This window comes from Staurois parvus, unplaced genomic scaffold (assembly GCF_062004578.1).
Source record: "Staurois parvus isolate SC_StPar_1 unplaced genomic scaffold, SC_StPar_1.0 ptg000025l, whole genome shotgun sequence".
NCBI lineage: Eukaryota > Metazoa > Chordata > Amphibia > Anura > Ranidae > Staurois > Staurois parvus.
The window spans coordinates 10009961-10036183 of NW_028317821.1; the positions used below are offsets into that span (position 1 = coordinate 10009961).

Consider the following 26223-nt stretch of genomic DNA (forward strand, 5'->3'; position numbering starts at 1 on the left):
TAGTACAGAAACACAAAAGTCAGACATAGCAGAGGTGATGTTTTTCAACCACCTTTCCTTAAAGGGTAACTCCACTTTTGCTGATCTATGTACAGTGCAGGGATTTTAACAAAAACACTTTCAGTTGCAGATTCCTACCTTTTGGTATTCTGAAGGAATATGTCTATGTGCAAAGTGAATCTGTATAGAAGTAGTTTTAGAATGACCAGTCAGCTGCTACACCTGCAGGGTTCTAATCAGGAAATTGGCAGGGTCTGAATCTCTTTAGACATGATTTCCCTTTTGGAGTTTGCAGCGGATGCCCAAAATCTGCTTTCTTTCTATCTTAGTGCAGACTACTGGGAAAATCAGTGAGCCAATCACACAAGCAGGAAATGATATTTGGGGGGCATTCTGTACACCATCTGGGTACAGAAAGCCTCCAGGTAGCCATATTGCATTATAGAGAAAATTGCGTCGCAATTGTATATGCCATTATATCTTTTTTTTATTTGCCAATTTTTCCTCCCACAAAAGTGGAGTTACCCTTTAATGTAGAAGTGCAGAAGTTACAGGTCAGTACCAAAATAAACATGTAAACAATTATTAGGGAGCCACAATTACCAGCATACATTCTTCTAAAAATAATCATCTTTGGAGTCCAAATAGATCTACAAATCATTAACCAAAGTCACTGAAAAATGTCTATGAACCCCTAAGGTTACAGATAAATGATTAAGTTAAATACAGACCTCATTTCTTGTCTCTCTTTTATCCAGTCTTGCAATATCATCTGTGACTCAGCATCTCTGTATACCTGTAAAAAAAAAAAAAAAAGAAACACTTTTGAACACCATAATCCACAATGTACTAAATGAACATAAGAGAGGATGGAATACATGATATAAAGAGGAGAGTAGAATGTGGAGCTATGTTTGTACTGTACAGCATATTGTATAAAGAATATCCATGTGATACTCCCAGCACTCCACTTTTAAACTCAGCTGGCTGGACCATTTGTGCAAATTTTCCATTGCTTTTTTATTTTTCCCTTACAGCTTTCAGAGCTTGTAAAAGACCCCCCAAACCATATATTTTCTGAAAGCACATGACCAGTAAAATAAAAAGGTGTTACTGGTTAAGGCCCCATATTAGCGCAATCAAAGCAATATTTTAGTTGAAAATGCACTAAAATCATTATTAGCAGATAAAAACACAGCACATTTTACAAAATCCCTGCTAAATATAAAACGCTTAAGGTGTTACTAAACCCACAACAGTAAAATCAGCCTGTATATGCAGTAAAGCATGCTTGTTATACTCATTGTGGAACCTAAGGGGTTAATCCTCTGCATAGTGTAAAAAGGCTGTTTGATCCTTTTTTCTCTGATCCTCCCCTTTTTCAAGTGACTACCTCTTCTCTCCAGACTGAACCATAGGCATGCACATGCTCAGTTTGGTGAGTATTGTTAGAGAGATTTTTTTTTCCTGGGAGAGTGCATGTGATTAGCACAGGGCCAATCATCACTGTCCACACAGAATACAGGGGATTTTCATCCTCCAAGAGCAGAAAGAAAGCTCCTCCTACAAGCTTTAGCTAGTGCTGGGCTGGACACAGAGCAGTCTTTTGACTTCTAACTTTTGATGAGAAAAAGGTATTTAGCAGTTTATATTTACTAAAATAATTGCACTTCCATATTGTGTGTACTGTGGATGACCAGATATTGTGAATGCAGGGTCCTGGGTTTAGTAACACTTTAACCTATATTGAGATAATAAATAACAAATATTTGTTAATTTTAAAAATTGCACCTTTTTGTGAAACGGTGACAAATTAAACAAACATACGCCAGAACGTAAATATCCAAATTTCTTTGAAAGCTGTAAGTGAAATCCTCCAGATTTTTTTAGAGTTTAGAAAAGGCCCCCCAAACCATATATTTTCTGAAAGCACATGACTAGTAGAATAGAAAAAAAAAAGAAGAAGAAACTGCTACTGATTTTTAAGACCCCACGATATTTGCACGAATGTTTATCAAACAATATAGCTTTGCTAAAGTACAATAAAATCATTAACAGAAAAATAAAAACAGCAAATTGTACAAAACGCCTGCTAAATTCCTACTAAATATAAAAGCTTAACCTATGTTGAGTTAATAACAAATATTTGTAAATTTTAAATTGCGTCTTTGTGCAAAATGGTGAAAATCAAACATATGCAAACTTCTCTAAAAATCTGGGAGGTGTTCATTTTTTTCCTTACAGCTTTCAGAGTTTTGTAAAAGACCCCCAAACCATATATTTTCTGAAAGCATATGACCAGTGGAATAAAAAGAAGGTTCTTCTGATTTTTCATGCAATATTTGCACCAATGTTTTCAAATCACTATTTTTACAAAAAAAAAAAAAAAAAAAAACCCACACTAAACTCCCTAATCACACTCACAAACACAGCATAACTTACAAAACTCTTGCTACATTCCTAAGGCTTCGTTCACATGGGGTACACTAAAGCGTACGCCTATGACGGGTCGTGTTTACCTACACAGGTGTTGTGTATCCCTGTCCAGGCAGTTCTATTTGTGTCTGTGTTTGGGGTCAAACACCTACACATGCATAAACAGTGGGGGAGATTTACTAAAGCTGGTTCACTCAGAATCTCATGCACCTGTGCATGGTAGCCAATCAGCTTCTAACATTAGGCTCTCTTAGTGAACCTTCTTTAGTAAATAAAGCTCCGTAAGCAGCCATAAGCAGTAGAGGGGGGTGTTTAACCTCCAGTCCACCATCTCTGGCACTTTGTTCACAGCCAACAATCAGTTTTTTTTGCTAGAAAATTACTTCGAACCCCCAAACATTATGTATTTTTTTTAAAGCAAAAGGCCCTAGAGATTAAATTGCTGGGTTTTGAAATTTTTTATGTCACTCGGTATTTGCGCAGCAGTTTTTCAAACACAATTTTATGGAGAAAAAAAAAAAAAAAAAAGGATATTAATTTTTATTGAAAAAAAATACAAAACCCATTTTTCTTTTGTAAAATATAAGATGTTACACCGTGTAAATAGATACCAAACGTGTCACGCTTTAAAATTGCACATGCCCGTGTAATGGCACCAAATGTAAATTTTACAATCCATAGGCGACACGTTAAAAGCATTTACAGGTTACCACTTAAGATTTACAGAGGAGGTCTGGTGCTACAATTACTGTCCATAATCTGATGTTAGTCATTCGCTGTTTGCGTGCTTGTGGGACCGATGCGCACATTCGCCTTTGAGCATGAGCACAGGAGGATGGGGGACCCTTTAAATTTTTTTTTTAATCACGGTTATTGCTGCCACAAGCAACGTAACATCCTTGTGACAGCTACTATTTAGGGAGAGATCTGGGATCTATAAGACCCCAAATCCCTTCTCTACCTGGATGGGAAGCCACTTTGATTACTATTACAAGAGAGCCAACCGCCGGCTCTAAAAAAAAAAAAAACTGTACCAGTGTGATGCCTGCAGAGGTATAAACATCGAAAGTCCAAAGACGTACCAGTATATCGCTGGACAGGAAGTGGTTAAATGCCTCGCTTTACGTCCGCAGCAGTTGACCTGACTTGTAGTGATGCTGCCTTCCAAACACTACACATTCAAGTATGAGAAAGTGCCACAAAGGCCCTGCAACTGCGTGCAATGCATTTATCAGAAAAAAAATGGGGTTAAAACAGGTAGTGAGGAAGCATTGAATCGTTTTGTCACCACCTGTTAATAGCCTCTGGAGCTTGAATTTAACGTGGATCAGGCTTCAGCAGTAAGAGATTTAGTCGCACGTAATAATTTTAAAATTTAATTTTTTTGTTTTTGTTTTTTTTTGGGGGGGGGGGGGTGGAGAGATCTTATGGAGTCTAACCAGTGCCTAATGTCTCTTTTTAGATACAGAGCAAGGGACTGAAGACTTTCTCTGAAACCTGTGCTGCACTGTAATGAGTGGGATAGGAGTCTGCATAAAGACTCCATCCTATTCATTCACAAACTGACAGTTTACCATGTGCTAGGGATGAGTGAACAGAGTGATAACTACTGATCACTTTGTTCATTCAGGAAATAAATGGGGTTGGTAAACACTAGGGGGGGGCAGCCAGAGGAATGCAGGAGGGGAAGAGGCAGCAGGTGACATCGGCGGTGGGTGGGTCATTTTAGGTAACTAGCTCTGATCAGTGACTTGTTAGCTGCTAATCAGAGCTATTGATTTGTTTAGCAGGGTCTGCTGAACATTTCTGCTATAAGTTCATGGTCATTGAAGGGACCATGAGCTTATATAGCAGAGGAGGAATGTAGGTTCGTATGCCGTATGGACCTAGACTGATGGAAGCAGTGCTGTAGATCTAGCAGTGAAAGGGTTAATGTGGCACACTGCAAGCAAAACAATCTAAAACTGAATGCAACAGTCAACCCAAAACACACACTCTGATAACATGGAACATTTACACGGATTCTAAATTCACACAGACTAAAATCCATTTCTCAAGTATAAATTTAGGAAAGCACAGTTGATAAATTAAATTGGAATTACCCAGGTGGCCTTACAAATATATGTCTTTAACCTCCGTCTCCATTTGTTCTGTGCTGTCATTCCTAACATATTTATGTGCAAGGTCTATTGTGTATCCTGTATCACCAATGTTACAGCCTTCCAAGCCACCAGATCTATAGCTAAATAATGAAAGACAAAAATAGACTTGCTAAGCCTCTTCTCAAATAATCCTACAAATATGCAGCTAACCAAAGCTGGCACAGTCATCAAGCGCAATAATATGCACAGTCCAAGCATGCGTCTATCAGCACTCTCCATAATGGGAGCAAAACTTGGCTACAAATCAAAAAAAAAAAAAAAAAAAAAGGCACAACTTCCCGACCACAGGTGCAACATATTTCACCACGATTGTTGCTAAGACTGACAGCAGAAAACTGAACAACTTCTCCTGCCTACATTACTGATAGTATTGCTAAGTTATAGCATGGTAAACTAAAAGAAGACCTGTATTGTATTATGGGATTACTCAAGTCACTAGTTGTGCAGGGACAACCCCCATTTTGCATGTTTGTTTCTGGTCAGTGACCCAAGGCTCGTTCACATGGGAAGCCAGGAAATAGTAAAAAGCGTCTGAGTTTTACTGTCCCAACCCCCCCCCCCCCAGCCAACCTAAACAAACACATATGACCGCAGGAAAAATTAAACCCACTGTCGCATTCAGCAGTGGTACTGCCACCCTGCAGCTGTGTGCAATGCAAAGTTAAAACAGATGGTGAGGAGGCAACATATCTGTCAAATGCCCTCTGAAGAAGTGATCCACCATGGATAGCTTTTCAGAGGGGTGGGAAGGCCTGCCGAACATCTGAACAAGCCCTTAGAAAGTACTGAATCTTCTGGACCAGCATAACAATTAGGCAGCTGACAAATTCTATAGCGATGGCCAGCAATGGCAGCCTACATAGTTTCTTGGTAGAGATTTCCATTAATGCTCTACAGTTATTCAACCATGGGTAATAACAAGATCTGCATCCTGGGGCAGCAGTGTTCAATTCAGAAATATTACATCATTGCAGGAATATGGAAGGTTAGCTTCTGACCCATAAGTATGATTAACACCCAGCTAAACAAAACAAAGATATTTGTATTGTTTTTCATAATCAGAATTATATACAGTCAGGTCCATAAATATTGGGACATCGACACAATTCTAACATTTTTGGCTCTATACACCACCACAATTGATTTGAAATGAAACAAACAAGATGTGCTTTAACTGCAGACTGTCAGCTTTAATTTGAAGGTATTTACATCCAAAATCAGGTGAATGGTGTAGGAATTACAACAGTTTGCATATGTGCCTCCCACTTGTTAAGGGACAATTGGCTTCTCAGCTGTTCCATGGCCAGGTGTGTGTTATTCCCTCATTATCCCAATTACAATGAGCAGATAAAAGGTCCAGAGTTCATTTCAAGTGTGCTATTTGCATTTGGAATCTGTTGCTGTCAACTCTCAAGATGAGATCCAAAGCGCTGTCACTATCAGTGAAGAAAGCCATCATTAGGCTGAAAAAACAAAACAAACCCATCAGAGAGATAGCAAAAACATTAGGCGTGGCCAAAACAACTGTTTGGAACATTCTTAAAAAGAAGGAACGCATCGGTGAGCTCAGCAACACCAAAACACCCGGAAGACCACGAAAAACAATTCTTTCCCTGGTGATGAAAACACCCTTCACAACAGTTGGCCAGATCAAGAACACTCTCCAGGAGGTAGGTGTATGTGTGTCAAAGTCAACAATCAAGAGAAGACTTCACCAGAGTGAATACAGAGGGTTCACCACAAGATGTAAACCATTGGTGAGCCTCAAACACAGGAAGGCCAGATTAGAGTTTGCCAAATGACATCTAAAAAAGCCTTCACAGTTCTGGAACAACATCCTATGGACAGATGAGACCAAGATCAACTTGTACCAGAGTGATGGGAAGAGAAGAGTATGGAGAAGGAAAGGAACTGCTCATGATCCTAAGCATACCACCTCATCAGTGAAGCATGGTGGTGTTAGTGTCATGGCGTGGGCATGTATGGCTGCCAATGGAACTGGTTCTCTTGCATTTATTGATGTGACTGCTGACAAAAGCAGCAGGATGAATTCTGAAGTGTTTCGGGCAATATTATCTGCTCATATTCAGCCAAATGCTTCAGAACTCATTGGACGCTGCTTCACAGTGCAGATGGACAATGACCCAAAGCATACTGCAAAAGCAACCAAAGAGTTTAAAGGGAAAGAAGTGGAATGTTATGCAATGGCCAAGTCAGTCACCTGACCTGAATCCGATTGAGCATGCATTCCACTTGCCGAAAACAAAACTGAAGGGAAAATGCCCCAAGAACAAGCAGGAACTGAAGATAGTTGCAGTAGAGGCCTGGCAGAGCATCACCAGGGATGAAACCCAGTGTCTGGTGATGTCTATGCGTTCCAGACTTCAGGCTGTAATTGACTGCAACCAAGCATTAAAAAGTGAAAGTTTGATTTATGATTATTCTGTCCCATTACTTTTGGTCCCTTAACAAGTGGGAGGCACATATGCAAACTGTTGTAGTTCCTACCCAGTTCACCTGATTTGGATGTAAATACCCTCAAATTAAAGCTGACAGTCTGCAGTTAAAGTACATCTTGATCGTTTCATTTCAAATCCATTGTGGTGGTGTATAGAGCCAAAAATGTTAGAATTGTGTCAAAGTCCCAATATTTATGGACCTGACTGTTTAAATTCTTTTTACGTAAATCCTTTCAAAAAGTGTCAGCTTCTGAAATAAAACTTAAATTTTCCTTTTCCATAACAAATATTGCAAAGGACAGCTGTTTAAAAAAAAAATAAAAAAAATAGATTTTAGCATGTTACACCTGTGATTGTTAATAAAAGCACTTTTAATTCAATACTACTCATCCAACATACCTGCATACGTTCAAGTAACCCAGTTAAACCCTGAAGCCAGGCCATCGTCTGAATATACTCTGTTGTATTCATAATTGTGAGCTCTGATTTCAGTTCTGGAATAATAGCACCTGTCCTCCACCCATGCTTCAATGTCAAATCCTGTTAAGCAAGACAAGAGAATAAGAACACTGTTCATATTTGAGATAGCCTGATGACTTTATTGCACATTGTGTCCTTTCTCAAGACAGAATTTGAAATAAGGAATATTTTGTATCCATAACTTAAGCTATACACAAAAGTTAAAACGTGATAGTCTACAAGAGTATATTAATGTGTAATTAAAGGCAAAATGTTTTTTTCAGTTTTGAATAGAGTGGAGAGGGATTAGAACAAAGTGAAGGAAAATCTTTCCTACAAGACAAAATAAACAAGGTAAAAAAAAAAAAAAAAAAAAAACACAACACACACACACACACACAGTATAAATGAGTACACCTCTTTTGAACAATTTCCAAAATTTGTACAAAACAGTGTTAGAACACTTGTTTAGTTCATTACAGGAAAGGTTAATATAACTTGGATTACAAAATCTTCATTTATGCATCAACTGATCTGAGTAAAACTGAATATACCCCACAACAAAAAACTACTAAATCTAGTATTTTGTATGACCTCCATGATTTGTAAAGACAGCACAGAGTCTTCTAGGTATGGAATGAACAAGTTGGCGCCATATTGCAACATGTATCTTTTTCCATTCTTCAAGAACGACCTCTTTTAGAGCCTGGGTGCTGGATGGAGAATTCCCCATAGGTGTTCAGTTGGGTTCAGATCAGGAGACATACTTGGCCACTGAATCACGTTCACCCGGTTCTTCTTCAGAAATGCAACAGTGGCCTTAGATGTGTGTTTTGGATCATTGTCATGTTGAAACATGCACTACGACCAAGGGCGCGGAGTGATGGTAGCATCTTCTCTTTCAATATAGAGCAGTACATCTTTGAATCCATAATACCATCAATGAAATGCAGCTCCCCAACACCAGCAGCACTCATGTAGACCCACAGAAGAACACTGCCACCACCATGTTTCATTGTAGGCATCATGTATTTTTATTTGTACTCTTCACCTTTGCGACACCATACAGATTTGAAGCCATCGGTTCCAAAAACTTTTAAGTTGGTCTCATCACTCCAGAGTACAGAGTTCCAGTAGTCTTCTTTTCCAGCAAAGCAAATTCTAGGTGGCCCTAGCAATTTCTAGGTGGGCTTTAGGACAGGCTTCCTTCGTTGAGGACACCCATGCATGCCATTCCTCTGCAGTGTACGCCATATTGTGTCACGGGAAACAATCACCCCAGTTTGGCTTTCTACTTCTAACTTCACTGAACTTGCAAAGCAAGTTTCTTCAACCCATCTCATCAAAAGATGCTCCTGTCAAGGTGTTAACTATCGTGGATGGCCCGGATGTATCTGTGAGATGGTTGCAGTTCCATCTTTGTTAAATTTTTGCATCACTTTTGCTACAGTATTCTGAATGTTCAGTAAAGCTTTACTGATCTTCTTGCAGCCTTCACCTTTCTCGTGTAAAGAAATTTTCTCAGACCTTTCTCTTCCATGTGGTGCCATTGCTGACAGCATGAAACGGGAAGGGGTCTTCTTTGTTAAGTAATGCCCTTTTATAATCAAACAAAAAACAGGTATCCAGCAGACAGTTAATAATTAGACCTTACCTGTAGTTGAATTCTTGGTAATTAGGAGCAAAGCTAAATTTTAGACAACGTGAACGAACGCCTTCTCGGCGTCAAATGAGAGAAGGCAAGCCTTTAAACCATGCTGTTTGATGTAAGAGATAAGATGAATCGTTTTGGATTATCCCGTGCTTTGCGACCCTAAACAAAGCCGACCTGGTCGTGATGGATCAGGGTTGGGAGAAGAGGGGACAGACGATTCGCTAAAAGTTTGGCAAAAAGCTTAACGTCCAGGTTAAGTAGAGAAATTGGACTGTAGCTACTGCAATGAGAGGGGTCTTTACCCGGCTTAGGGATAACCAAAATGGTAGCGGAAAGAAAGGCTAACAAAGGGACATTCGAATCATCGATATTAAAATGCTCGAGCCAGAAGCGGAGCCAATTGAGCAGCGAATGTTTTATAAAAGCGAGGGGTGAATCCGTCTGGACCAGGGCACTTACCATTTTTCAGGGCCCTGATTGCTCAAAGAACTTCTATAACCGAGAAGGGCTTCTCTAGATCCAAAGCGTCTTGGGCATCAAGGACAGGTAACGCCGTCTCTGCAATATATTGGGACATAGCCGGCAAGGGGGAAATAGGGGGGCTATCAGGACTTGCCGAGGAGAGATTATACAGTTGAGAATAATAGCGCTAAAAAGCAGAACAGATTTCCTTATTGTGGTAGCGTTTAGAATTATCAGGAACCGTGATGTACTGAATCGGACGACAGCATGGACGGGGATGTAGTACACGCGCCAAGTGTTGGCCACATTTGTTAGCTAGAGAGTAATGGGCATTGCGTGCTTTGGCTCGCGCAATAAGGAAGGAGGAATCTAAAAGTTGGAGTAAATCTCTGCGAGCATTGGAAAGTTCTACCGCAAGCACAGGGTCTAACATACGTTTGTGGAAGTGACGTGAGCCAGAATGACGGCAGACCGAAAGTGCGTCAATGAGTTTCACCCCACCCACAGGGCGTTCTCAAAGTCCTAGATAGTCCCAAAGTCCTTCTCCATCTCCGCGATACAGAGAGTCCTTGAGTAGGGTGTCATTCAGGCGCCACGAAAAACGACGTACAGGCGAAGGCCTGTCTTGAATCGCAAGATGGATTGGAGCGTGGTCCGATAACAAAAAGTGACCAAGAGAGGATGAAGTCGGGCAATCTAGCAAAGACTGAGACAAATAGTCTATACGACTGTATGATGCATGAGCCGCAGAGTAATAGCTATAGTTTCGCTCCGAAGGATGTTGAATACACCAAATATCCACCAGGTGTAAATCATGCAAGCGCAACTTAAGTTGAGATAAGGTCGAGAAGGAAAGAGAAGATTTACCCGCTCAAGTGTCCAAATCTGAAGAGAGCCACATTGAAGTCCCCTCCGCCAAAATGAGACAGGAACCCCCAAAAGCAAATAACTGGGAAAGGACCTCCGTAAGAAACAGAGCCTGATCAAGGTTGGGAGCGTAGATGTTGGCAACTGTAAAAACGAAATCTTGGTATTTCAATTTAAGGAAAAGGTAACGTCCATTTGAGTCAATTAAAGAGTCCAAGACCTCCAGGCCGAAGGTATGATGAAAGGCTACCGACACCCCCTAGACCTAGTCTGCGGATTAGTACTATGATACCACTGATTATAGTAACTATTGCGGAGGACTTGGATACCACCGGACGAAAATGAGTCTCCTGAAGTAGTATGATCTGTGCGCCACATTTATGGAAATGGTAGAGCATCTGGCTCCGCTTCTCCAGATTGTTAAATCCCCTACAATTAATAGAAGTAAATGTTATCAGAGTCATATCTATTTGTGGGATAACAAAGTAGTAAAAGGTGAAACACCAAAAGAGGGGGGGGGGGGGGGGAGAAGAGAGAGAGGGGAGACATTGAAAAAAGAAGAACATATAAAAAGGAGGAAAAAAGGAGAAAGAGAAACTACTAGGCAGGCAAGCTGTCAAAATTACATACAGTGTAATACTATGCAGTACACTGACGGCCTAGGTGGTGAACATCAAAAGGCGCATGTATCTGATCCCAACCCAGGCCTCCCACAGGCAAATGGTAACATGAGTGACACGAGGAAGGTCACCCACAAATAAGGGCGACCGCCTCTTACAAAACGTATTCAATAATCCCTCAAACAGGCATGAGAAAATAAACCCCCGCCCCCAACAAATAAAAATGAACAAAATATGGCAAAAAACGGGGTGTGAATAAAACAAACAAGAAAGGGCCCAAAGCCCCTAAGGCTAGGGCCAAAGGCATCCCTGCCCGTCACGGCAAAACTGCGGTGGTGATACCTGGGGATTAGCCACAAGTCACGGCCTCAGAACCTTAATAAAAAAAAAACCAATAGGCACAAATACAAGGTACTGAACCAGCAGCGGGACGAAGAAGAAGAGGAAGAAGGAAGAAGGAGGAGGAAGAAGGAAGAAGAAGGAGGAAGAAGGAGGAGGAAGAAGGGAGGAAGAGGAAGGAGGAAGAAGGGAGGAAGAGGAAGGAGGAAGAAGGGAGGAAGAGGAAGAGTAAGGAGGAGGAAGAAGAGTAAGGAGGAGGAAGAAGAGTAAGGAGGAGGAAGAAGAGTAAGGAGGAGGAAGAAGAGTAAGGAGGAGGAAGAAGAGTAAGGAGGAGGAAGAAGAGTAAGGAGGAGGAAGAAGAGTAAGGAGGAGGAAGAAGAGTAAGGAGGAGGAGGAAGAGGAAGGAGGAAGAAGAGGAAGGAGGAAGAGGAAGAAGAGGAGAGAGGAAGAGGAAGAGGAAGAAGGAGGAGGAAGAAGAGGAAGGAGGAGGAAGAAGGAAGGGGAAGAGGAGGAAGAGGAGGACCGACCCGAGGGCTTACCTGCCCTTCATCTGTCAGATGCCCTGTAGCCACAGGGGACAAGGAGGGAAGCGGTGCCGGCGCCATCTTGATAGCTGGGGCGCCCGAGGCCTCAGCCCTGGATCGGGTGACAAACCAGCTTATGCTGCCGCCGGGCCGGCTCTCCGGGGGGTCCGGAAATGATTCTTCCCCATGTGGGGTGAGTAGAGCAGCCCGTGAGGGAGGAAAAGTCACAGATAGCAAGGACCGGGCCGGGAGCTCAGCAGTAACGCTGCTGTGGCTCCATGCACCAGGCCACGTGCCCCCGATGGGACAGTGTTAGATCATGATAGGTAAGTGTTTAGGGGTGGGGGGTACAAGTAGTTGGAGTATACTTTAATGCAGGGAATGCATGAAGGAAAAAAGCATTACCGTTTACAAACACTAATTCTGGCAGATAATTCAAATATACATTGACTTTGTTGACATCAATGTGGCAACTTTGTCCACTGTTTTTTGTACGTTTTTTTGAACTGTGGTTAAAACCTTATATAAATGACAAACAGGAATACACCATCATATTGCATTTCTTTTTATCACAGAATTGCCTAGAATGTCAGGTTAGAAATGTATTGTACATTCATAAAGATATACATTTGTGTTGCATGGTAAACGAGGCATAAAAAAAATATTATACAAAACTGCTTTGACAACCAAAACAAAAAAAGGTCAACATGCCTTAGATGTGAAGCATAGGACTGAGATTTGCATAAATATTTTAATAAAGACAATGTGGTTGCCAACAGGGTATCAATAAGTAACAGGATTATAACAGAACTCAGTTTAACTGTAAGTGATCTGACCTGTACTGGTGTCTGTCTATATAATTAAATGTGTACACACAAGAACTAATGAGCATCCAGCTTTGCTGTGGTTTTTTTCCCCTCTTTTAACCACCTGCTGACTGCTCACAGTAAATACAGGCACAGTCACATACATATATGCCCCCTGTTGACCCATGCCAATATTGGACACTGCACAAGTCCAAATGTGTCCAATGTCACACACTCCTGTGTTTACAAAAAAAAAAAAAAAACAAAAAAAAAAAAACACACAAACCTGTGTATGCAGTGAACCGCAATATGGCTGTTTCTTCTCCCTGAAAATCAGGGAGCAAAAACAGCCAGATTAGTAAGTAAAAGCAGCACACAATACACTGGTTAGGGACAGAGTTAACCCCTTGATTGGACCTAGAGGTTAACCCCTTCCCAGCTAGTGTCAGTGTACAGGGTTATCACTGTAAAAAATGTCACTAGTGATACTCTCAGCCAGTGTCTGTTACCACCAGATTGCCTGCCACACTGCTATTACACCATTACAGTATAGAGTCCATAGCTGCGTAAATCCCAGTATATAGAGCATAGTTTGTAAACGCTATAACTTTCAAGCTAGCCTACATTTTTGAATAATATTTTTATTGGATAGGTTTTATAACAGAAAGTAGAAAATTACAAGTTGTTTTCAAAATTCTTTTTTCGTTTATATAATAAAAAAACCTAGTGGTGATAAAATATCACAAAAAGAAAGCTCTATTTGTGTAAAAACAAAAATTGTATACATTTAATTTGTGTAAAGTGTTGCACGACTGCGCAATTGCCAGTTAAAAGTAGCACAATGCTGAATAGCAAACAAAATGGCCTGGTCATAAAGGGGTAAATTCTTACAGAGGTCAAGTGGTTAAAGCAGAGCTCCACCCAAAAGGGGAAGTTCCGCTTTAAAGACTGGTCCTACGCTTCCCAACTTTTGGGGAGCGGGTATCCAAAATTGACAGGTACCCACTCCCGCTGCGATCGCCTAGGAGAAGTTGTCCTCCCACCCTCCCTCCCCGTAGTCTTCTGAGATACGCAACAGGCCCAAGAAGACTACGGGACCATTCAGGAAGCAGGAAACCGGCTGTGAAGCTGCAAATTGTCACAGCCGGGTGCCCACACTGAAGATACCGACGCCTGGAACACCAAGCGGCTGGTGAAACGAGCTGCGGGGAGGAACACACCGTGGGATCTTGGGACAGGCGAGTGGCTTTTTTTTTTTTTTAAAGTCAGCAGCTACAGTTTTTGTAGCTGCTGACTTATTTAGTCACAGTGCGACTGGAACTCCGCTTTAAAACACAATGTAAACACTACTAGGAATGTTGATCTATAATGAACTCTAAAGTGAAAACAGGCAGCAGTAGCAATCATTACAATTTCAAGCTTGTATGTGACTGTAACGAGGATTTTAGGTGTAAGTGGAATTTTAAACGGCAATCCTCTTAAACTACACCAAAGATGCTGAAAATCTGGACGTGTGCACAATGCAGTTAAAAACCTACTAACATTACATTTTAATGTCCAAAACAAATATATATTATATACAACTTTCATAAGAAAATTATTTTATGTAAATATGTTACAAAGCTTCTTACTTAAAATATCCTGCCATTAACAGCACTTCCTCTTGCAGGCTAGCAATGCAAAGCAGCTAAATAGTATGGGATCCTCCTGCGCTCATGGGAATAACTGACGTCGTAACTGACCCTGATGAAGTCACGACGCACGTGACGCAATGCGTCGGTTTGTCTACTTCCTGGTGACGTATGTCCGGACACAGTGGCCATATTGGATTCCCCCAGGTGCATGCATATCTACCCACAGGCTGGGAAAAACGCTTGTTTATGGAAAGGAGCATGTGAGTGGTTTACTTTGTCACTTTTTACTTTGCCTATTAAAACTTACTACACTATGGAAGGCTTTCTTGTCTTTTTACGAGTTGCATAAGAGAGGAGGAGGATTAAGGAGTCTGCCAGAGGAATACACCACTGAGGTGGTAACTGCTTTGAGGCCCTGTGTGGGTCGAGGAAGGGAGGTGAGCAGGCATTGCTGCCATTTGAAGGAGAGTACTTGCACTTAGAAGTGGAGATCACGTGTGTGTTCCAGCTTAAAGCACAGTCACATGCATGGAATATTTTTTCACCTTTGATATTGTCTTTTTCACTTATGGCATATATTAGTTATGTTTGATTTAGACACCATTGTATGTGGCCAATTATTCTGTTTTCATGTATATATACTTTGTTTAGTATATCTGATTTATGCACTACATATTTAGGTTCTTAATGTGTGATATGTAGCCATTATAGTCATTTCGGTTGACATTATTTTTTCTATCCACTAGAGGGAGTTCACATATTTTTAATATATATCGTGGTCACTTTGATTTACTATTATACTTTATGGAGACACATGATTGTATTCATGAGATAGAAGCGCTTCACTAATTTTATGTTTATTTAATGCAAAGCAGCTGCCTTGCAATTGGTGTCAGCCTGGTGTGTGCTTCTTCTGTTGGCCACTGAGCTGCCTATAAAGTTTAAGGGGGGAAAAAAAAAAAAAAAAAACAACTTTTGCAGCAGGTCCATAGAAAATGTCCTTCTAATCCAATATTGGGTTTACAAGCACTTTTAAAGCCTTTGAAGGATCAGTAGGGTGGAAGCTCTTTGGCCCTACTTTTCCTATGGGTCACACGAGTGCAGTTAGTTGTGCACTCCTGTGACCCAGAATCAGCCGATAGGCTAAAGTTCACTGTCGGCTGACAACAATCCAGAGTCTAGAGGGATCTCTACTTTAATGTCAGGAACTCCGAATCCACCCAGATTCCTGAGCTGCACCTGGTTTGGCCTTTTAGCACAAAGGCTGAGAGCCTAAGCCAGCCACTCCCGCCCCCACCACAGCCTGGCGCTCCAGTGAGTGCCAGAGGTGCAGAGCATTGAGCTGGTCAGTGACTTTCTGCTCACTGAAGACCGAGAACTGAGCGATCATGAGCTGAGCGGACTTTGATCTCTCAATTCTTGGTCTCAAAGGAGGCAGGGGACAGATGCAGCATTGGAATGATGCTGCATCTGCCTAGGAGAGTATGTATGTATGTATGTATGTTCATTTTGAAATCCTGCACTTCTCTCCTAATCTGTTATCCCAAGTTCAGCCAAGGGCTTCTGCTGCCTCAGGAAAACAGACTGCTCGATCTAAGAGCAAGTTTCACAAAAAAATAAATAAAAAATGATACATGTACATAAAATCGGATTTTTTCAGATGAAATAACCAAGGAGGCGTGTATGCATTTGACTAATCGAAACAGCATTGTGTTCTTTCATGTATTGTTACGGCTATTTATCCAGAGGTACAGGAGTTGGTCAAAATTATGGAACACCAGGTAAAAGAACGAAATTGTTACCCAATATGTTGTTGAACTGCCTTTGGCATTCAAGATAGCCTAAATTCTCCTGGGAATAGACAAATATAAGTTTTGGATGGTGGAGAATGGATTCGGATACCAATTTGCATGCAAAAATCGTTGCAGTTCTCGCAGAAATTCTGGAGCCGGCAAATGAGCCTGAACCTTGTTCTTGTTGACCATAGTGGCTCTAGGATATTGAGGTCCAATTATAGCACCCAGGGACATTGCAAGATTTAGTCTGCATGCTTGTCAAACTACATTTTGACAGAACTAGCACATTGTTTTGGTAAATGGCACGGTTTTTGGGAAATGTCTGCACCGTGGGGTGCACATGGTCGGCCAAAATTTGTACATAGTTGCTGGCAGTGACTCTACCTTTCAAGGTGATGATGGGGCCTGCAAAATACCAAGATATGGCTGCCCAAACCATGATTGCACTGCCACCATGTCTTACCATTGGCACAAGACAGTCCTGGTCGTAAGATTGGAATGGTGTTTGCCACATAAACACATTTGGTGGCTGGGAACAGCGTGAAACTCGATTCATCAAACTATTTTACAGTCTTCCACTGACCGATAGCCCACGATTTATGGGTGTTGCACCACTCTCTCCTCTTCGGAGAATTAATATTGGTCACTAGTGGTGTAGCAATTGCAACTCACCTGTGAATGTTTTGCTTATAGAGTTCCCTCCGCACAGATTTTGTAAACACAGGCTTTGGAAGACGAGATGGTGCTCTGCAGTCACTTTTGCAGCAGTTGTTTTCTTATTCCGAGTAACAATCCTGTGCAATGCCCTTTTGTCTCTTTCGTTCAGTTGACCATGTCGTCCGCACTTATCCTTAGCAGACGGTTTCCCGGAAACTGTATATGCCGTCATAACCTTTGATACTGTACCTCGCGAAATGGCAAATAAATTGGCAACTTCAGTCACAGAGGCACCAGCTAGGAGGACACCAACAATTTGCTCTCTTTGGTGCTCAGTAAGATCTGACACAACTTTGTATTACTAGCAGCGTGTGCAGTGAATGACGAAAGAGAGGCTTCCCACCAGTTCACTAGGTGTGTAATCACACAGCAGACGCAAGAGATGTTACATCACTTCAGCTTATGACGTGAAACATGTCGTCACTTTCACACCTGCAAATCATGTACTGTTTCCATATTTTTATCCAAGCCCTGTGGGCAAATCCACCATGCATCAGTTATATAAACTGTAAAATAGATTTTTAAAAAAGGGCCTTACCGCTAAGTCACTGTATATATGATCACCAAAGTATAACACTTTTGATCCTCTCCAGCCAGTAAGCTTGAGAAATTCAAACAAATTTCCCTAAAAACAAAAAGGCATGGATGTAAGATAGGCATTGTAGTATAATTTGCAGATATTTAAAGTAATAAAGGTCACATACCATTTTATCTACAAATCATTTTTTATAGTAAGGAAGGGTTTAAATCACTGTTTGCCTTGCTACCTGTGCTCCAGCTAGAGAGATACACCATTTTTCCTGGTGACCACTGACATTGAGAATAGAAGTAAAGGGTAGTTAAACATTTGGAGTTGTTACAAGAAGAGGAATAGAGGAGAAAGGAGGACACTAGTTCCTAAGACAGTAGTCCAAGAAGAAAGACTGCCGTCATCTCCTCTTCTGTCCACATGACATTAAGTTAATAAAAATCTCTCCAATGGGACATGGATGACAAAAACCCTAAACAGGGATTTTAACCCTTCCCTACTGTATTAAAAATGTAGAAAAAAACATTTAGGTTTTACACATTCTTTAAATTTAGCATCTATATTGTTTTTTCATCTTGAATGTGCGGTTTAGTTTCGGGAACTATTTCAAGATGTTGCATAACTAGACTAACAAAAGAAAAGTAAAAAAAGATAAACCTCAGCTATGAGAAAAAAAGATTAACAAATGAAATTATTCTTCTTTAAGAAGATGCACTTAAGGGATATAAATTCAGGTGAAAGCTCAGTCAACACTATTCTTAAATCTATCCCCACCTCCATTGCAAGCATAATCTATCTACCCTGTAAAAGGAAAGATCTGTATACTTCTCTATTTCTGAGGGCACTCCAGTCACATGATTAGATCCTAGCACCGGCTTCAGTTTATAGGAGGGACAGCTGACAAAGGATGCCATATAGTAAGCCTATGGAAGACATCACCCAGGGTCTGCAGCCATTGTTGGCGATTGCTTATCTTCACTGAAGCAGCGCTGGGACCCGATCATGTGACCAGATCGAAGCATCCTCATAAAAGGTAAGTATACAAATCTTTCCTTTACAGGGTAGATAGGATAGGATTAGAATGGGAGTGGGAGTAGATATAAGAATAGTTAGTGTTTACATACTTATTCAATTTAAAGTGGAAATTCAGTTAAACGATCCACATAGGAAACGTGGCACAAAGTTACTGACATTAAGGTCATTGCAGATCACAAGTGGTCATGCTTTACCCATGGATAAAAGAGGTTTAACCTCGACATAAGGAAATGCTTATTTACAGTAAGAAGTGGAACAGATTTCAACAGGACCAAATCTAAAATTTTGGGGTTTTTTCCTCAATGCACAGCAATATAACTAGCTATTAATATTTATAAGAAATAACATCAGACACTGTCGATCCAGGGGTAGAGATATGATTATTTTTCTCTCTTGTGGCAAATTGGAGCATGCTTTATTATTAGGGATTTCTGCCTTTCACTGGTTCAACTATAGGTTTTGAAAAATGTTTTCACTCTTTCTATAGATTGACCTTAATGCGTTATCCTTTTAATCCAATTTACACTCACTGGCCACTTTACTTAGGTACAACTTGCTAGTGACAAGAAAATATCCACCAAACTATTACACCACCACCAGCCTGAACAGTTGATAAAAGGCAGGATGGATCCATGCTTTCATGTTGTAAACACCAAATTCTGGCCCTACCATCTGAATGTTGCAGCACTCTGCCCATTCTCATCTGACATCAACAAGGCATTTTTGTCCATGCAACTGCCGCTCACTGGATATTTCTCCTATTCTGATCATCCTCTGTAACCCTAGGAGATGGTTGTGTGTTAAAATCTCAGTAGATCAGCAGTTTGGCATCAACAACCATGCCATGTTCAAAGTCACTTCAAACCGAGCATCGGAATGGTGGAGAAAAGGGATTTAACTTCAGCAAGTCGTCTTCACGCCTTAATACACTGAGTTGCTGCCATGTGATTGGCTGATTAGCAATATGTGTTACCAAGCAATTGAACAGGTGTACCTAATAAAGTGGCTGGTGAGTAAATAGATAATATATATTAATTTCACTCAAAGTAAACTATATCTTAACTATAACAGCATATTAAAATATACAATTCATTTTATAGAACAAAAAAAAACGAATTTCTCCCTTTTCAGAGAAAGTCTACTTTATGAAGGACAACATTTGTATACACCACATTTGTGCTAATAAAAGAATACTGTTTTTGTAAATAGCATGCTCCTAGCTTTATACTGGAAGGCTGAAAAATGAATATGAAAGGGTTACTTTTCATTGGTTGGTAATCAATAACCATTTTAACTGAGAGTTCTATAAATATGAACATGTCATCACACTTAAAGAGTATGTAAGCCCAATATTTCATATTACCAATATGTGCCTGTATGAAAAAAGTATCCTGTTCTCTTGTATTGCTTCCTTTGTGTGAAATCCTTGGTGTTCCTGACAGTTTCTCTGCTTAAAGTGGAACTTAGGGCTCACATGTGTGGCTATATACTGCTGCACCTCTGAAAAGCAATCTGTCGATAACTTTTCAGAGGGCATTTGCAGTTGGTGAGGAGGCAAATAGAATTTACAGGTCTCCTTGCAAAAAAAAATGTAGTCTTGTTCCCATTGGATTTCTTCTAGCGTACAGCACATGTGCAGGGTAATGTACCCTCCTGGCCCATTACCAACTTCTAGAATATTCTAAGAATGGAGTCAGTTGTTGGGACCATGAAGCCCCAGCACACAAGCCTGAAAAGGAGTAACGCCAAACCTGGTAGAAGGGAAAGAAGATGGTGAGTGACAGATGCAGGGAGGGAAAGTTCTGAACTGTCAGAGCTGGAGGAGGTGCAACAAAAGAGGTGAGTGTACTATAATGTGTAAGTATGCAATGCAGTATAGATTGGCCTCTATAAAAAGCAATTTGTTAACAGCTATAGTATACAATATAGGGAAAAGTAAAAACAGTTATATACCACAACAAACCTGCTTATAGATTTTGCCTTTTTCAAGCTGACTAATTTTATCCCATAGTAGAACCCCTCGGTCAGTAACTTTACGGAATGGTCTGGAAAAGGGAAAGAAATTGTTAAAAATATTAATTTATTGTATTAGAACCTTCTGATTTTATATTAATGGCAGGGAGGATAATGGCTTCTAATAGCAAAGGCTAAAAGATGGCTTTCTCCTTTCTGATGACATTGATACCAGATGTTCTATCAGTGACGAGAACCTTTTATATTATGTTTTTGCAGTATTGCTGCAAACTAAACACTATAGTTGAGTGGAAGGAGGAGAAATGGGGCTGAGCTTGTTTGACCATGCCTGTCTAGATTGTACCAACTGTGCATTTCATTTGGTACAATCTAGAGTGGTTTCAAATTCAGTCATCAGTTCCACCAAATCTACAAAACAAGTATAACAGTATATGTACAACATTGCAAATAGTATTTTTATAAAACTCATTAAACAAATAATTGCCAGTGTGTCAGCTTCTGGCACAAAGCAATTAGAGCTGAAAAAAAAAATACATTGTGTAAAAATGCCTTAACCTAATCTATCTGCTCACCTTAACACTTATAGTTTCCTTTACATGAACCCTAAAACGTAACCTAGCTGAGAAAAATTAATCCATAACACTCCATGTAAACCTGAAACTGAACTCTTAACCTCAACACCCAAATACTAACCTGATTCCAACTCTTAATCCAAACCTGAACTTTCAAAGCAGAACAGCACAGCATCTGATCAACAAACAAAAAAATCTATTTAATTCTCTTTTAATATTCCAAGAAAATCCCCCCATCCATCAATGTCTCCATGCTTTATTGGTCTTAGCTGAGAAAACCCCTCCTCCCAAACCTGGATGTATGACATCATTTGCCTAGGCCTGGAAACCAGGAAGTAACTGAAGAATGTAAAAAAGTTAAAACAAGTAAATAGGATATACTTTCCAATTTACTAATGCTAGCAGCATAAGGATTAAAAATAGTCAAATGTTGCTTGAGAGAATGAAGTTCCACTTTAAATCTGACCCAATGCCTTATTTCACACTAACCAAACTTAGGGCTCATAAAAATCAGTTTTTCTGCACGAATGGTGTGAATGAGCCATTAGGCTTAAAGTTTACCTTTTAGACAAAAATAATAAATGCACATTTTTTTTGTAAGTAAAAAAAATATGTGCATTTATTATTTTTGTCTACAGGAGGTTGGAAAGCATTGCACCAGTGATCAGTAGACCTGTCAGAATATCTGCTTGCCATACAGGATGTACGAGCAAGCAGATATTCTGACAGGAAGCTTCAGTGAACTACCACGATGCTCCACAGTGCCGTGGTAGTTCATGGAAAACTACAAGTACACAGCCGCTAAGGCTGTCGGGACTTGCAGTTCATTCATTCATGAAAGTTCATGAATGGATGGATGAATGAATGTGGCTGTGTGGGCGGAGCCCCGCACAGCCACGCTGTTTTCAAATGTGACAGATAGATAATATGGGGAGAAGTCTCCCCGTAATGTCAGAGGGAGAGAGGGGCGGCAGCGACTATGGGAGCATGCAACATGCCCCCCCCCAAGAAAGGGAGGAACATGTAACATGTTCCCAAAGGTGAACTTATCCTTTAAGGTCTTGTTCACATTATACATGCAGAAAAACTGATGGAAACAGATGCGCAGATTTCACTTGCAGAAACATCAGTTTACATCAGTTTATGTGCGTTTCAATTAGTTTTATACACATTGCAGATTCCTGCGCAGGAAGAACTTGCACATGATACCAGTGTTGTGGTGTGAACAGCGCACATAGAGAACAATAGATTTAATTGAGCCCTTGCAGAACACATGCAGAAAAACTGACGGATCTGCACCATGGTGTGAACAAGCCCTAAAACTTAAAGCGGAACTAAACCCATCGATTTAACAGTTTCAAGAACCAGTAACATTCCTGGCATGTGTCGGGAACATAACTGTCACATTTGCTTGTGCTTTAAACCAAACGGTCAAACCATCAAATGGCTGGTGTCATAACTGATCACATGTGCATCATCATGGCAGTTGAAGATCAAACAAAAAGGATAAAATTGCAGCTTCCTCAGCTAAAAACGATAGGGTCTAGTTCCACTTTAAACAAACCTTCTTACTAACCCCTAAACACCTGCATTTAACTCCCCAAAACTCTTGATGTCAAAAGATCTTGTACACATCTACACAAAATGAAAATAACGGACATGGTAAGCATACTGTAACTAGAATTAAACAGCCATCAGATATAGACTGGGAAATTTCTCTATTATTGAATACTTAGAGCAGTTGGACCTGTCACGATTCTGTTACAGTGATAGAAAACCCTAAGACTGTCTGCTCATTGAAAGATATTACAAACTGAAAAAACTCCAACCACTATTGGGAGTGCTTACTGCCTCATAGCAGGGCATAAAAATACCAGATTTGCAAAAAAAAAAAAAAAAAGATTTTTGCTGGAAATTTTCAGGGCACTTACAACCATGCTCAGTTTTAGTAGAAAGGCTGCCTATGACAAACATTTAATATGACAATATGCTGTATTATGATCTAGGAATACTGGGAATGGCTCAGTAATATTTACCTCCTCTTGTCATTGAAAAAATTTGGCTTGTCAGCTTGAACTATAACAACATCAAAAAGATCTCTCCAATCTTTTCCAACAATAAAGTGCATTCCTTTGTCGCTGTAAAATGAAAAAATTCATATTTAAGATCATGGTAATCAACACACACTTTTTTTTTTATACTGAGCTTGGAAATTACGGTTTGGATCACGGCTGCATCTAGCCAGTCTGATGTGGGGGTGCAGTAAAAAAAAAATGTCAGGAAGCAGAGGATGAGAGGTCAACAGGGGAGCGTACAAGGGTCAGTATGGCAGTGTGCAGGTGGTCAGCAGGGCAGAGGACATAGAATATGTTCCTAAAGGAAAACTTAGCCTTTAAACAATAACATTGACAATTTTAACCCCTTTACGCTGCCAACTCTCGGCTCTTTAAGAGATTCTAAACACCTGGAGGTGGAGGTGGGCATTCAGGCCACATGACCGCTGTGATTAGCTGTTACAGAGAACTGATAAAAGTGAGGATGATAGGGAGAAATGCTTACTCATCCAAGACTGGTATCTGCAGGCTCAGGCAGAGGCACCAGCAGGTAGCCACTGTGGATCTTCCAATTGCTGTACATCAAATCTCCCACCCACACATCCCCATTGTCAGGCACAGCACAGGCTTGCAGTGTGGGTGGGGCAAACAGGGAAAAGGGGTGGGTGGAGTGGGAAAGGATCTAGTGGTGTGTGTGTGTGTGTTGCCTGGGCATTGGGCAACCGCTGCAGTTCCAGCCTCTCCTAAAGGATGGCACAAGGATGGCACAACATCCATGAGAGAGCACAACTGAAGTCAGGAAGGGGGGGGTGGCACAGCCTGCCCCAGCACCCCCCTAGATCTTACCATAGTTTGGATTACATCTTTTTAAAAACTTATAGGACTTAGGGAAGCTTAATCATTAATATTCAACAGCTGCATAGGCAATGTTCTTTAAATCTGGCTTTATGTACCCTAGAGTAACTTAACAGTGTGTATCGGCTTTGAATGAATTGTCACACCCAACCTAAAAAAGGTAGAAAAATACATTAAAAGTATACTGAAGCCTCTTACTTACACAAAGCTGCTGGGACTATTCGTTATAAGGAACATCTTTTTGCCATTGTTTGCCAGTTTTGCCAACACCGCTCGCGTTCTCTCCCCATAGCGAATGTACCTTTCTATAGAAATATCAGTGGGAAAAAAAAAAACTAAGAAAAAGGCTTCTATTTAAAATTAGTAAGCAGGTGTTCATTTGAAAGCAACTTTGCTATAAATAACAGCCAGCATCAGACATGGTCCATAGTTAAAAGCTAACTTTACCTTTAAAAATAAATGCTCATTTTTAGCAGGTAAAATTTTTTTTTAAAATTGTGCTTTTATTATTTGCATTGTACCTGTGCTCAGTAGATGTGCATGGGCTTCATATTTCAAAGCTGTAGGAAGTGTTAATGAAATATAAGAGGGCAGCGGTTTTTCGAAAGCACATGTTTTAGGACACACTTTAATACATTTTAATGTACGCAAACACAATATATTACCCAATGTTTTGGTAAAATATAAAAGATGTTACGCTGAGTAAATAGATACCCAACATAACGTCTGGTGGGCCGGAGATCCCGGAGAGGCACCAGCGGGTGGACCCCTCCCGCCACCTGTAAAAGCCATTCAGCAGCTAATTAGTCACTTACATGGCTTCTACATAAAAGCCAATCACCTCCTATAAACGACAGTACCAGAATGATGCCTGTAGCTGCAGGCATCATCCCGGTATACCACTTGAAAGCCCCAACATACAGTATCATCTACATGGTAAATTTAAATAAATACCAACAATGTGCACACACACACACAAACAATTACACTTCATGTACATGACTTACAGTCTTTTTACAGCAGGGGTCCCCTACCCGGGCCGTGGACCGGTACTGGTCTCTGGCCTGTCAGTCGCTAGGTTGCAATGGCACTGGGAGGAGAGAGGCTGTGTTTACATAGCGGCTCTCCCGCTCTGTTAGATCCTGTGAGCAGGGTTGCCTCCTGTGAGATCATCACATCAGCGGCGCATTACAGTCCCATAGGATGGGAACCCTATTGTGAACTGCTCATGTGCTGATTGTAGGTTTGCCTCCTTGAGAATTTAATGCCAGCTGCCTGTGTCAGTAGCGCTGGGGAGAGGCTACAAAGCCATACATTGAGAGATTTCACAGCAAAGAGAAAACTGCGTTTGGTGGCAGGGTACAGTGGCAAGGGACACACTGCATCTGGTGGCAGGACATGGTGGCAAATGACACGCTGCATCCGGTGGCAGGACACAGTGACACGCTGTATCTGGTGGCAGGACAAGGTGGCAGGACAAGGTGGCAAGCTCAAGGGTCCCACTGATCTGAAACCCCACCCACCGCCCTTGACAAATTGTCCTCCATAAAACCGGTCCCCAGTGCCAAAAATGGTCGGGGACCACTGTTCTACAGAACAGACAGCAAAACTGACTTTCCACAACTTCTCACAAGATTTATTGCAGGTACTGCCATTAAAATAGTCCCCAGAACAAGGACTGTGACTGGTCAGTAGAGTTTGCACTTAATATCTGCTTCTTAATCACTTGATGACCGCAAAACGTATATTTAAGTATTCAAGCTTTTACAGGTGGCGGGAGGGGGAGATTTTATTATACAAAAACACACAGTATATATTCAGATTTCAAATTTTTCCAGGCAGACAGACAAATACAAGTGTTACTGCACACCTACATGTGTATCACTGTAAATTAAAAAATAAATAAATAAATTTTTTGCTATCACAGAAAAATGTCTTACCAATGTCAGCCTCCACTGCTCTGTACATTAGCCCTTTCACATGGACATCTCTAATTGCATCCTAGGGAATGAAAAATAAATAAATAATGCCTACATAACAAACATGTTTGGTCATTTTAGGAAAATTCATTATCAGTTTGGTATTATACAATGCTATAGAAAAAAGGACATACAATTCAAAAAAAAAAACAAAAAACCAACAACAAACAAAACACAAACGTCGCGAAAATGTGATACTGAAGAAATGAAATAGATCATATTTTTAGCAAATAATTTACTGAAGTGCATTCAGATAGCCCATATATTTATGACACTGTCTGTAAGATATG

General features: G+C 40.6%; 1 protein-coding gene across 2 annotated transcripts in view; it reads right to left on the bottom strand.

Annotated features, from left to right (window-relative positions):
* Positions 1 to 26223, bottom strand: part of NT5DC3 (5'-nucleotidase domain containing 3) — an 83271-nt gene that overhangs the window by 9032 nt on the left and 48016 nt on the right. For both annotated transcript variants that reach the window (XM_089651826.1, XM_089651825.1), the window contains exons 7-13: positions 25895 to 25955; positions 24157 to 24259; positions 23082 to 23183; positions 20463 to 20544; positions 17474 to 17560; positions 7457 to 7597; positions 732 to 796 (exon numbers count right to left, since the gene is read on the bottom strand). In XM_089651826.1, coding sequence (XP_089507952.1) covers positions 732 to 796; positions 7457 to 7597; positions 17474 to 17560; positions 20463 to 20544; positions 23082 to 23183; positions 24157 to 24259; positions 25895 to 25955 — 641 coding nt within the window. The remainder of the gene's footprint in view (positions 1 to 731; positions 797 to 7456; positions 7598 to 17473; positions 17561 to 20462; positions 20545 to 23081; positions 23184 to 24156; positions 24260 to 25894; positions 25956 to 26223) is intronic.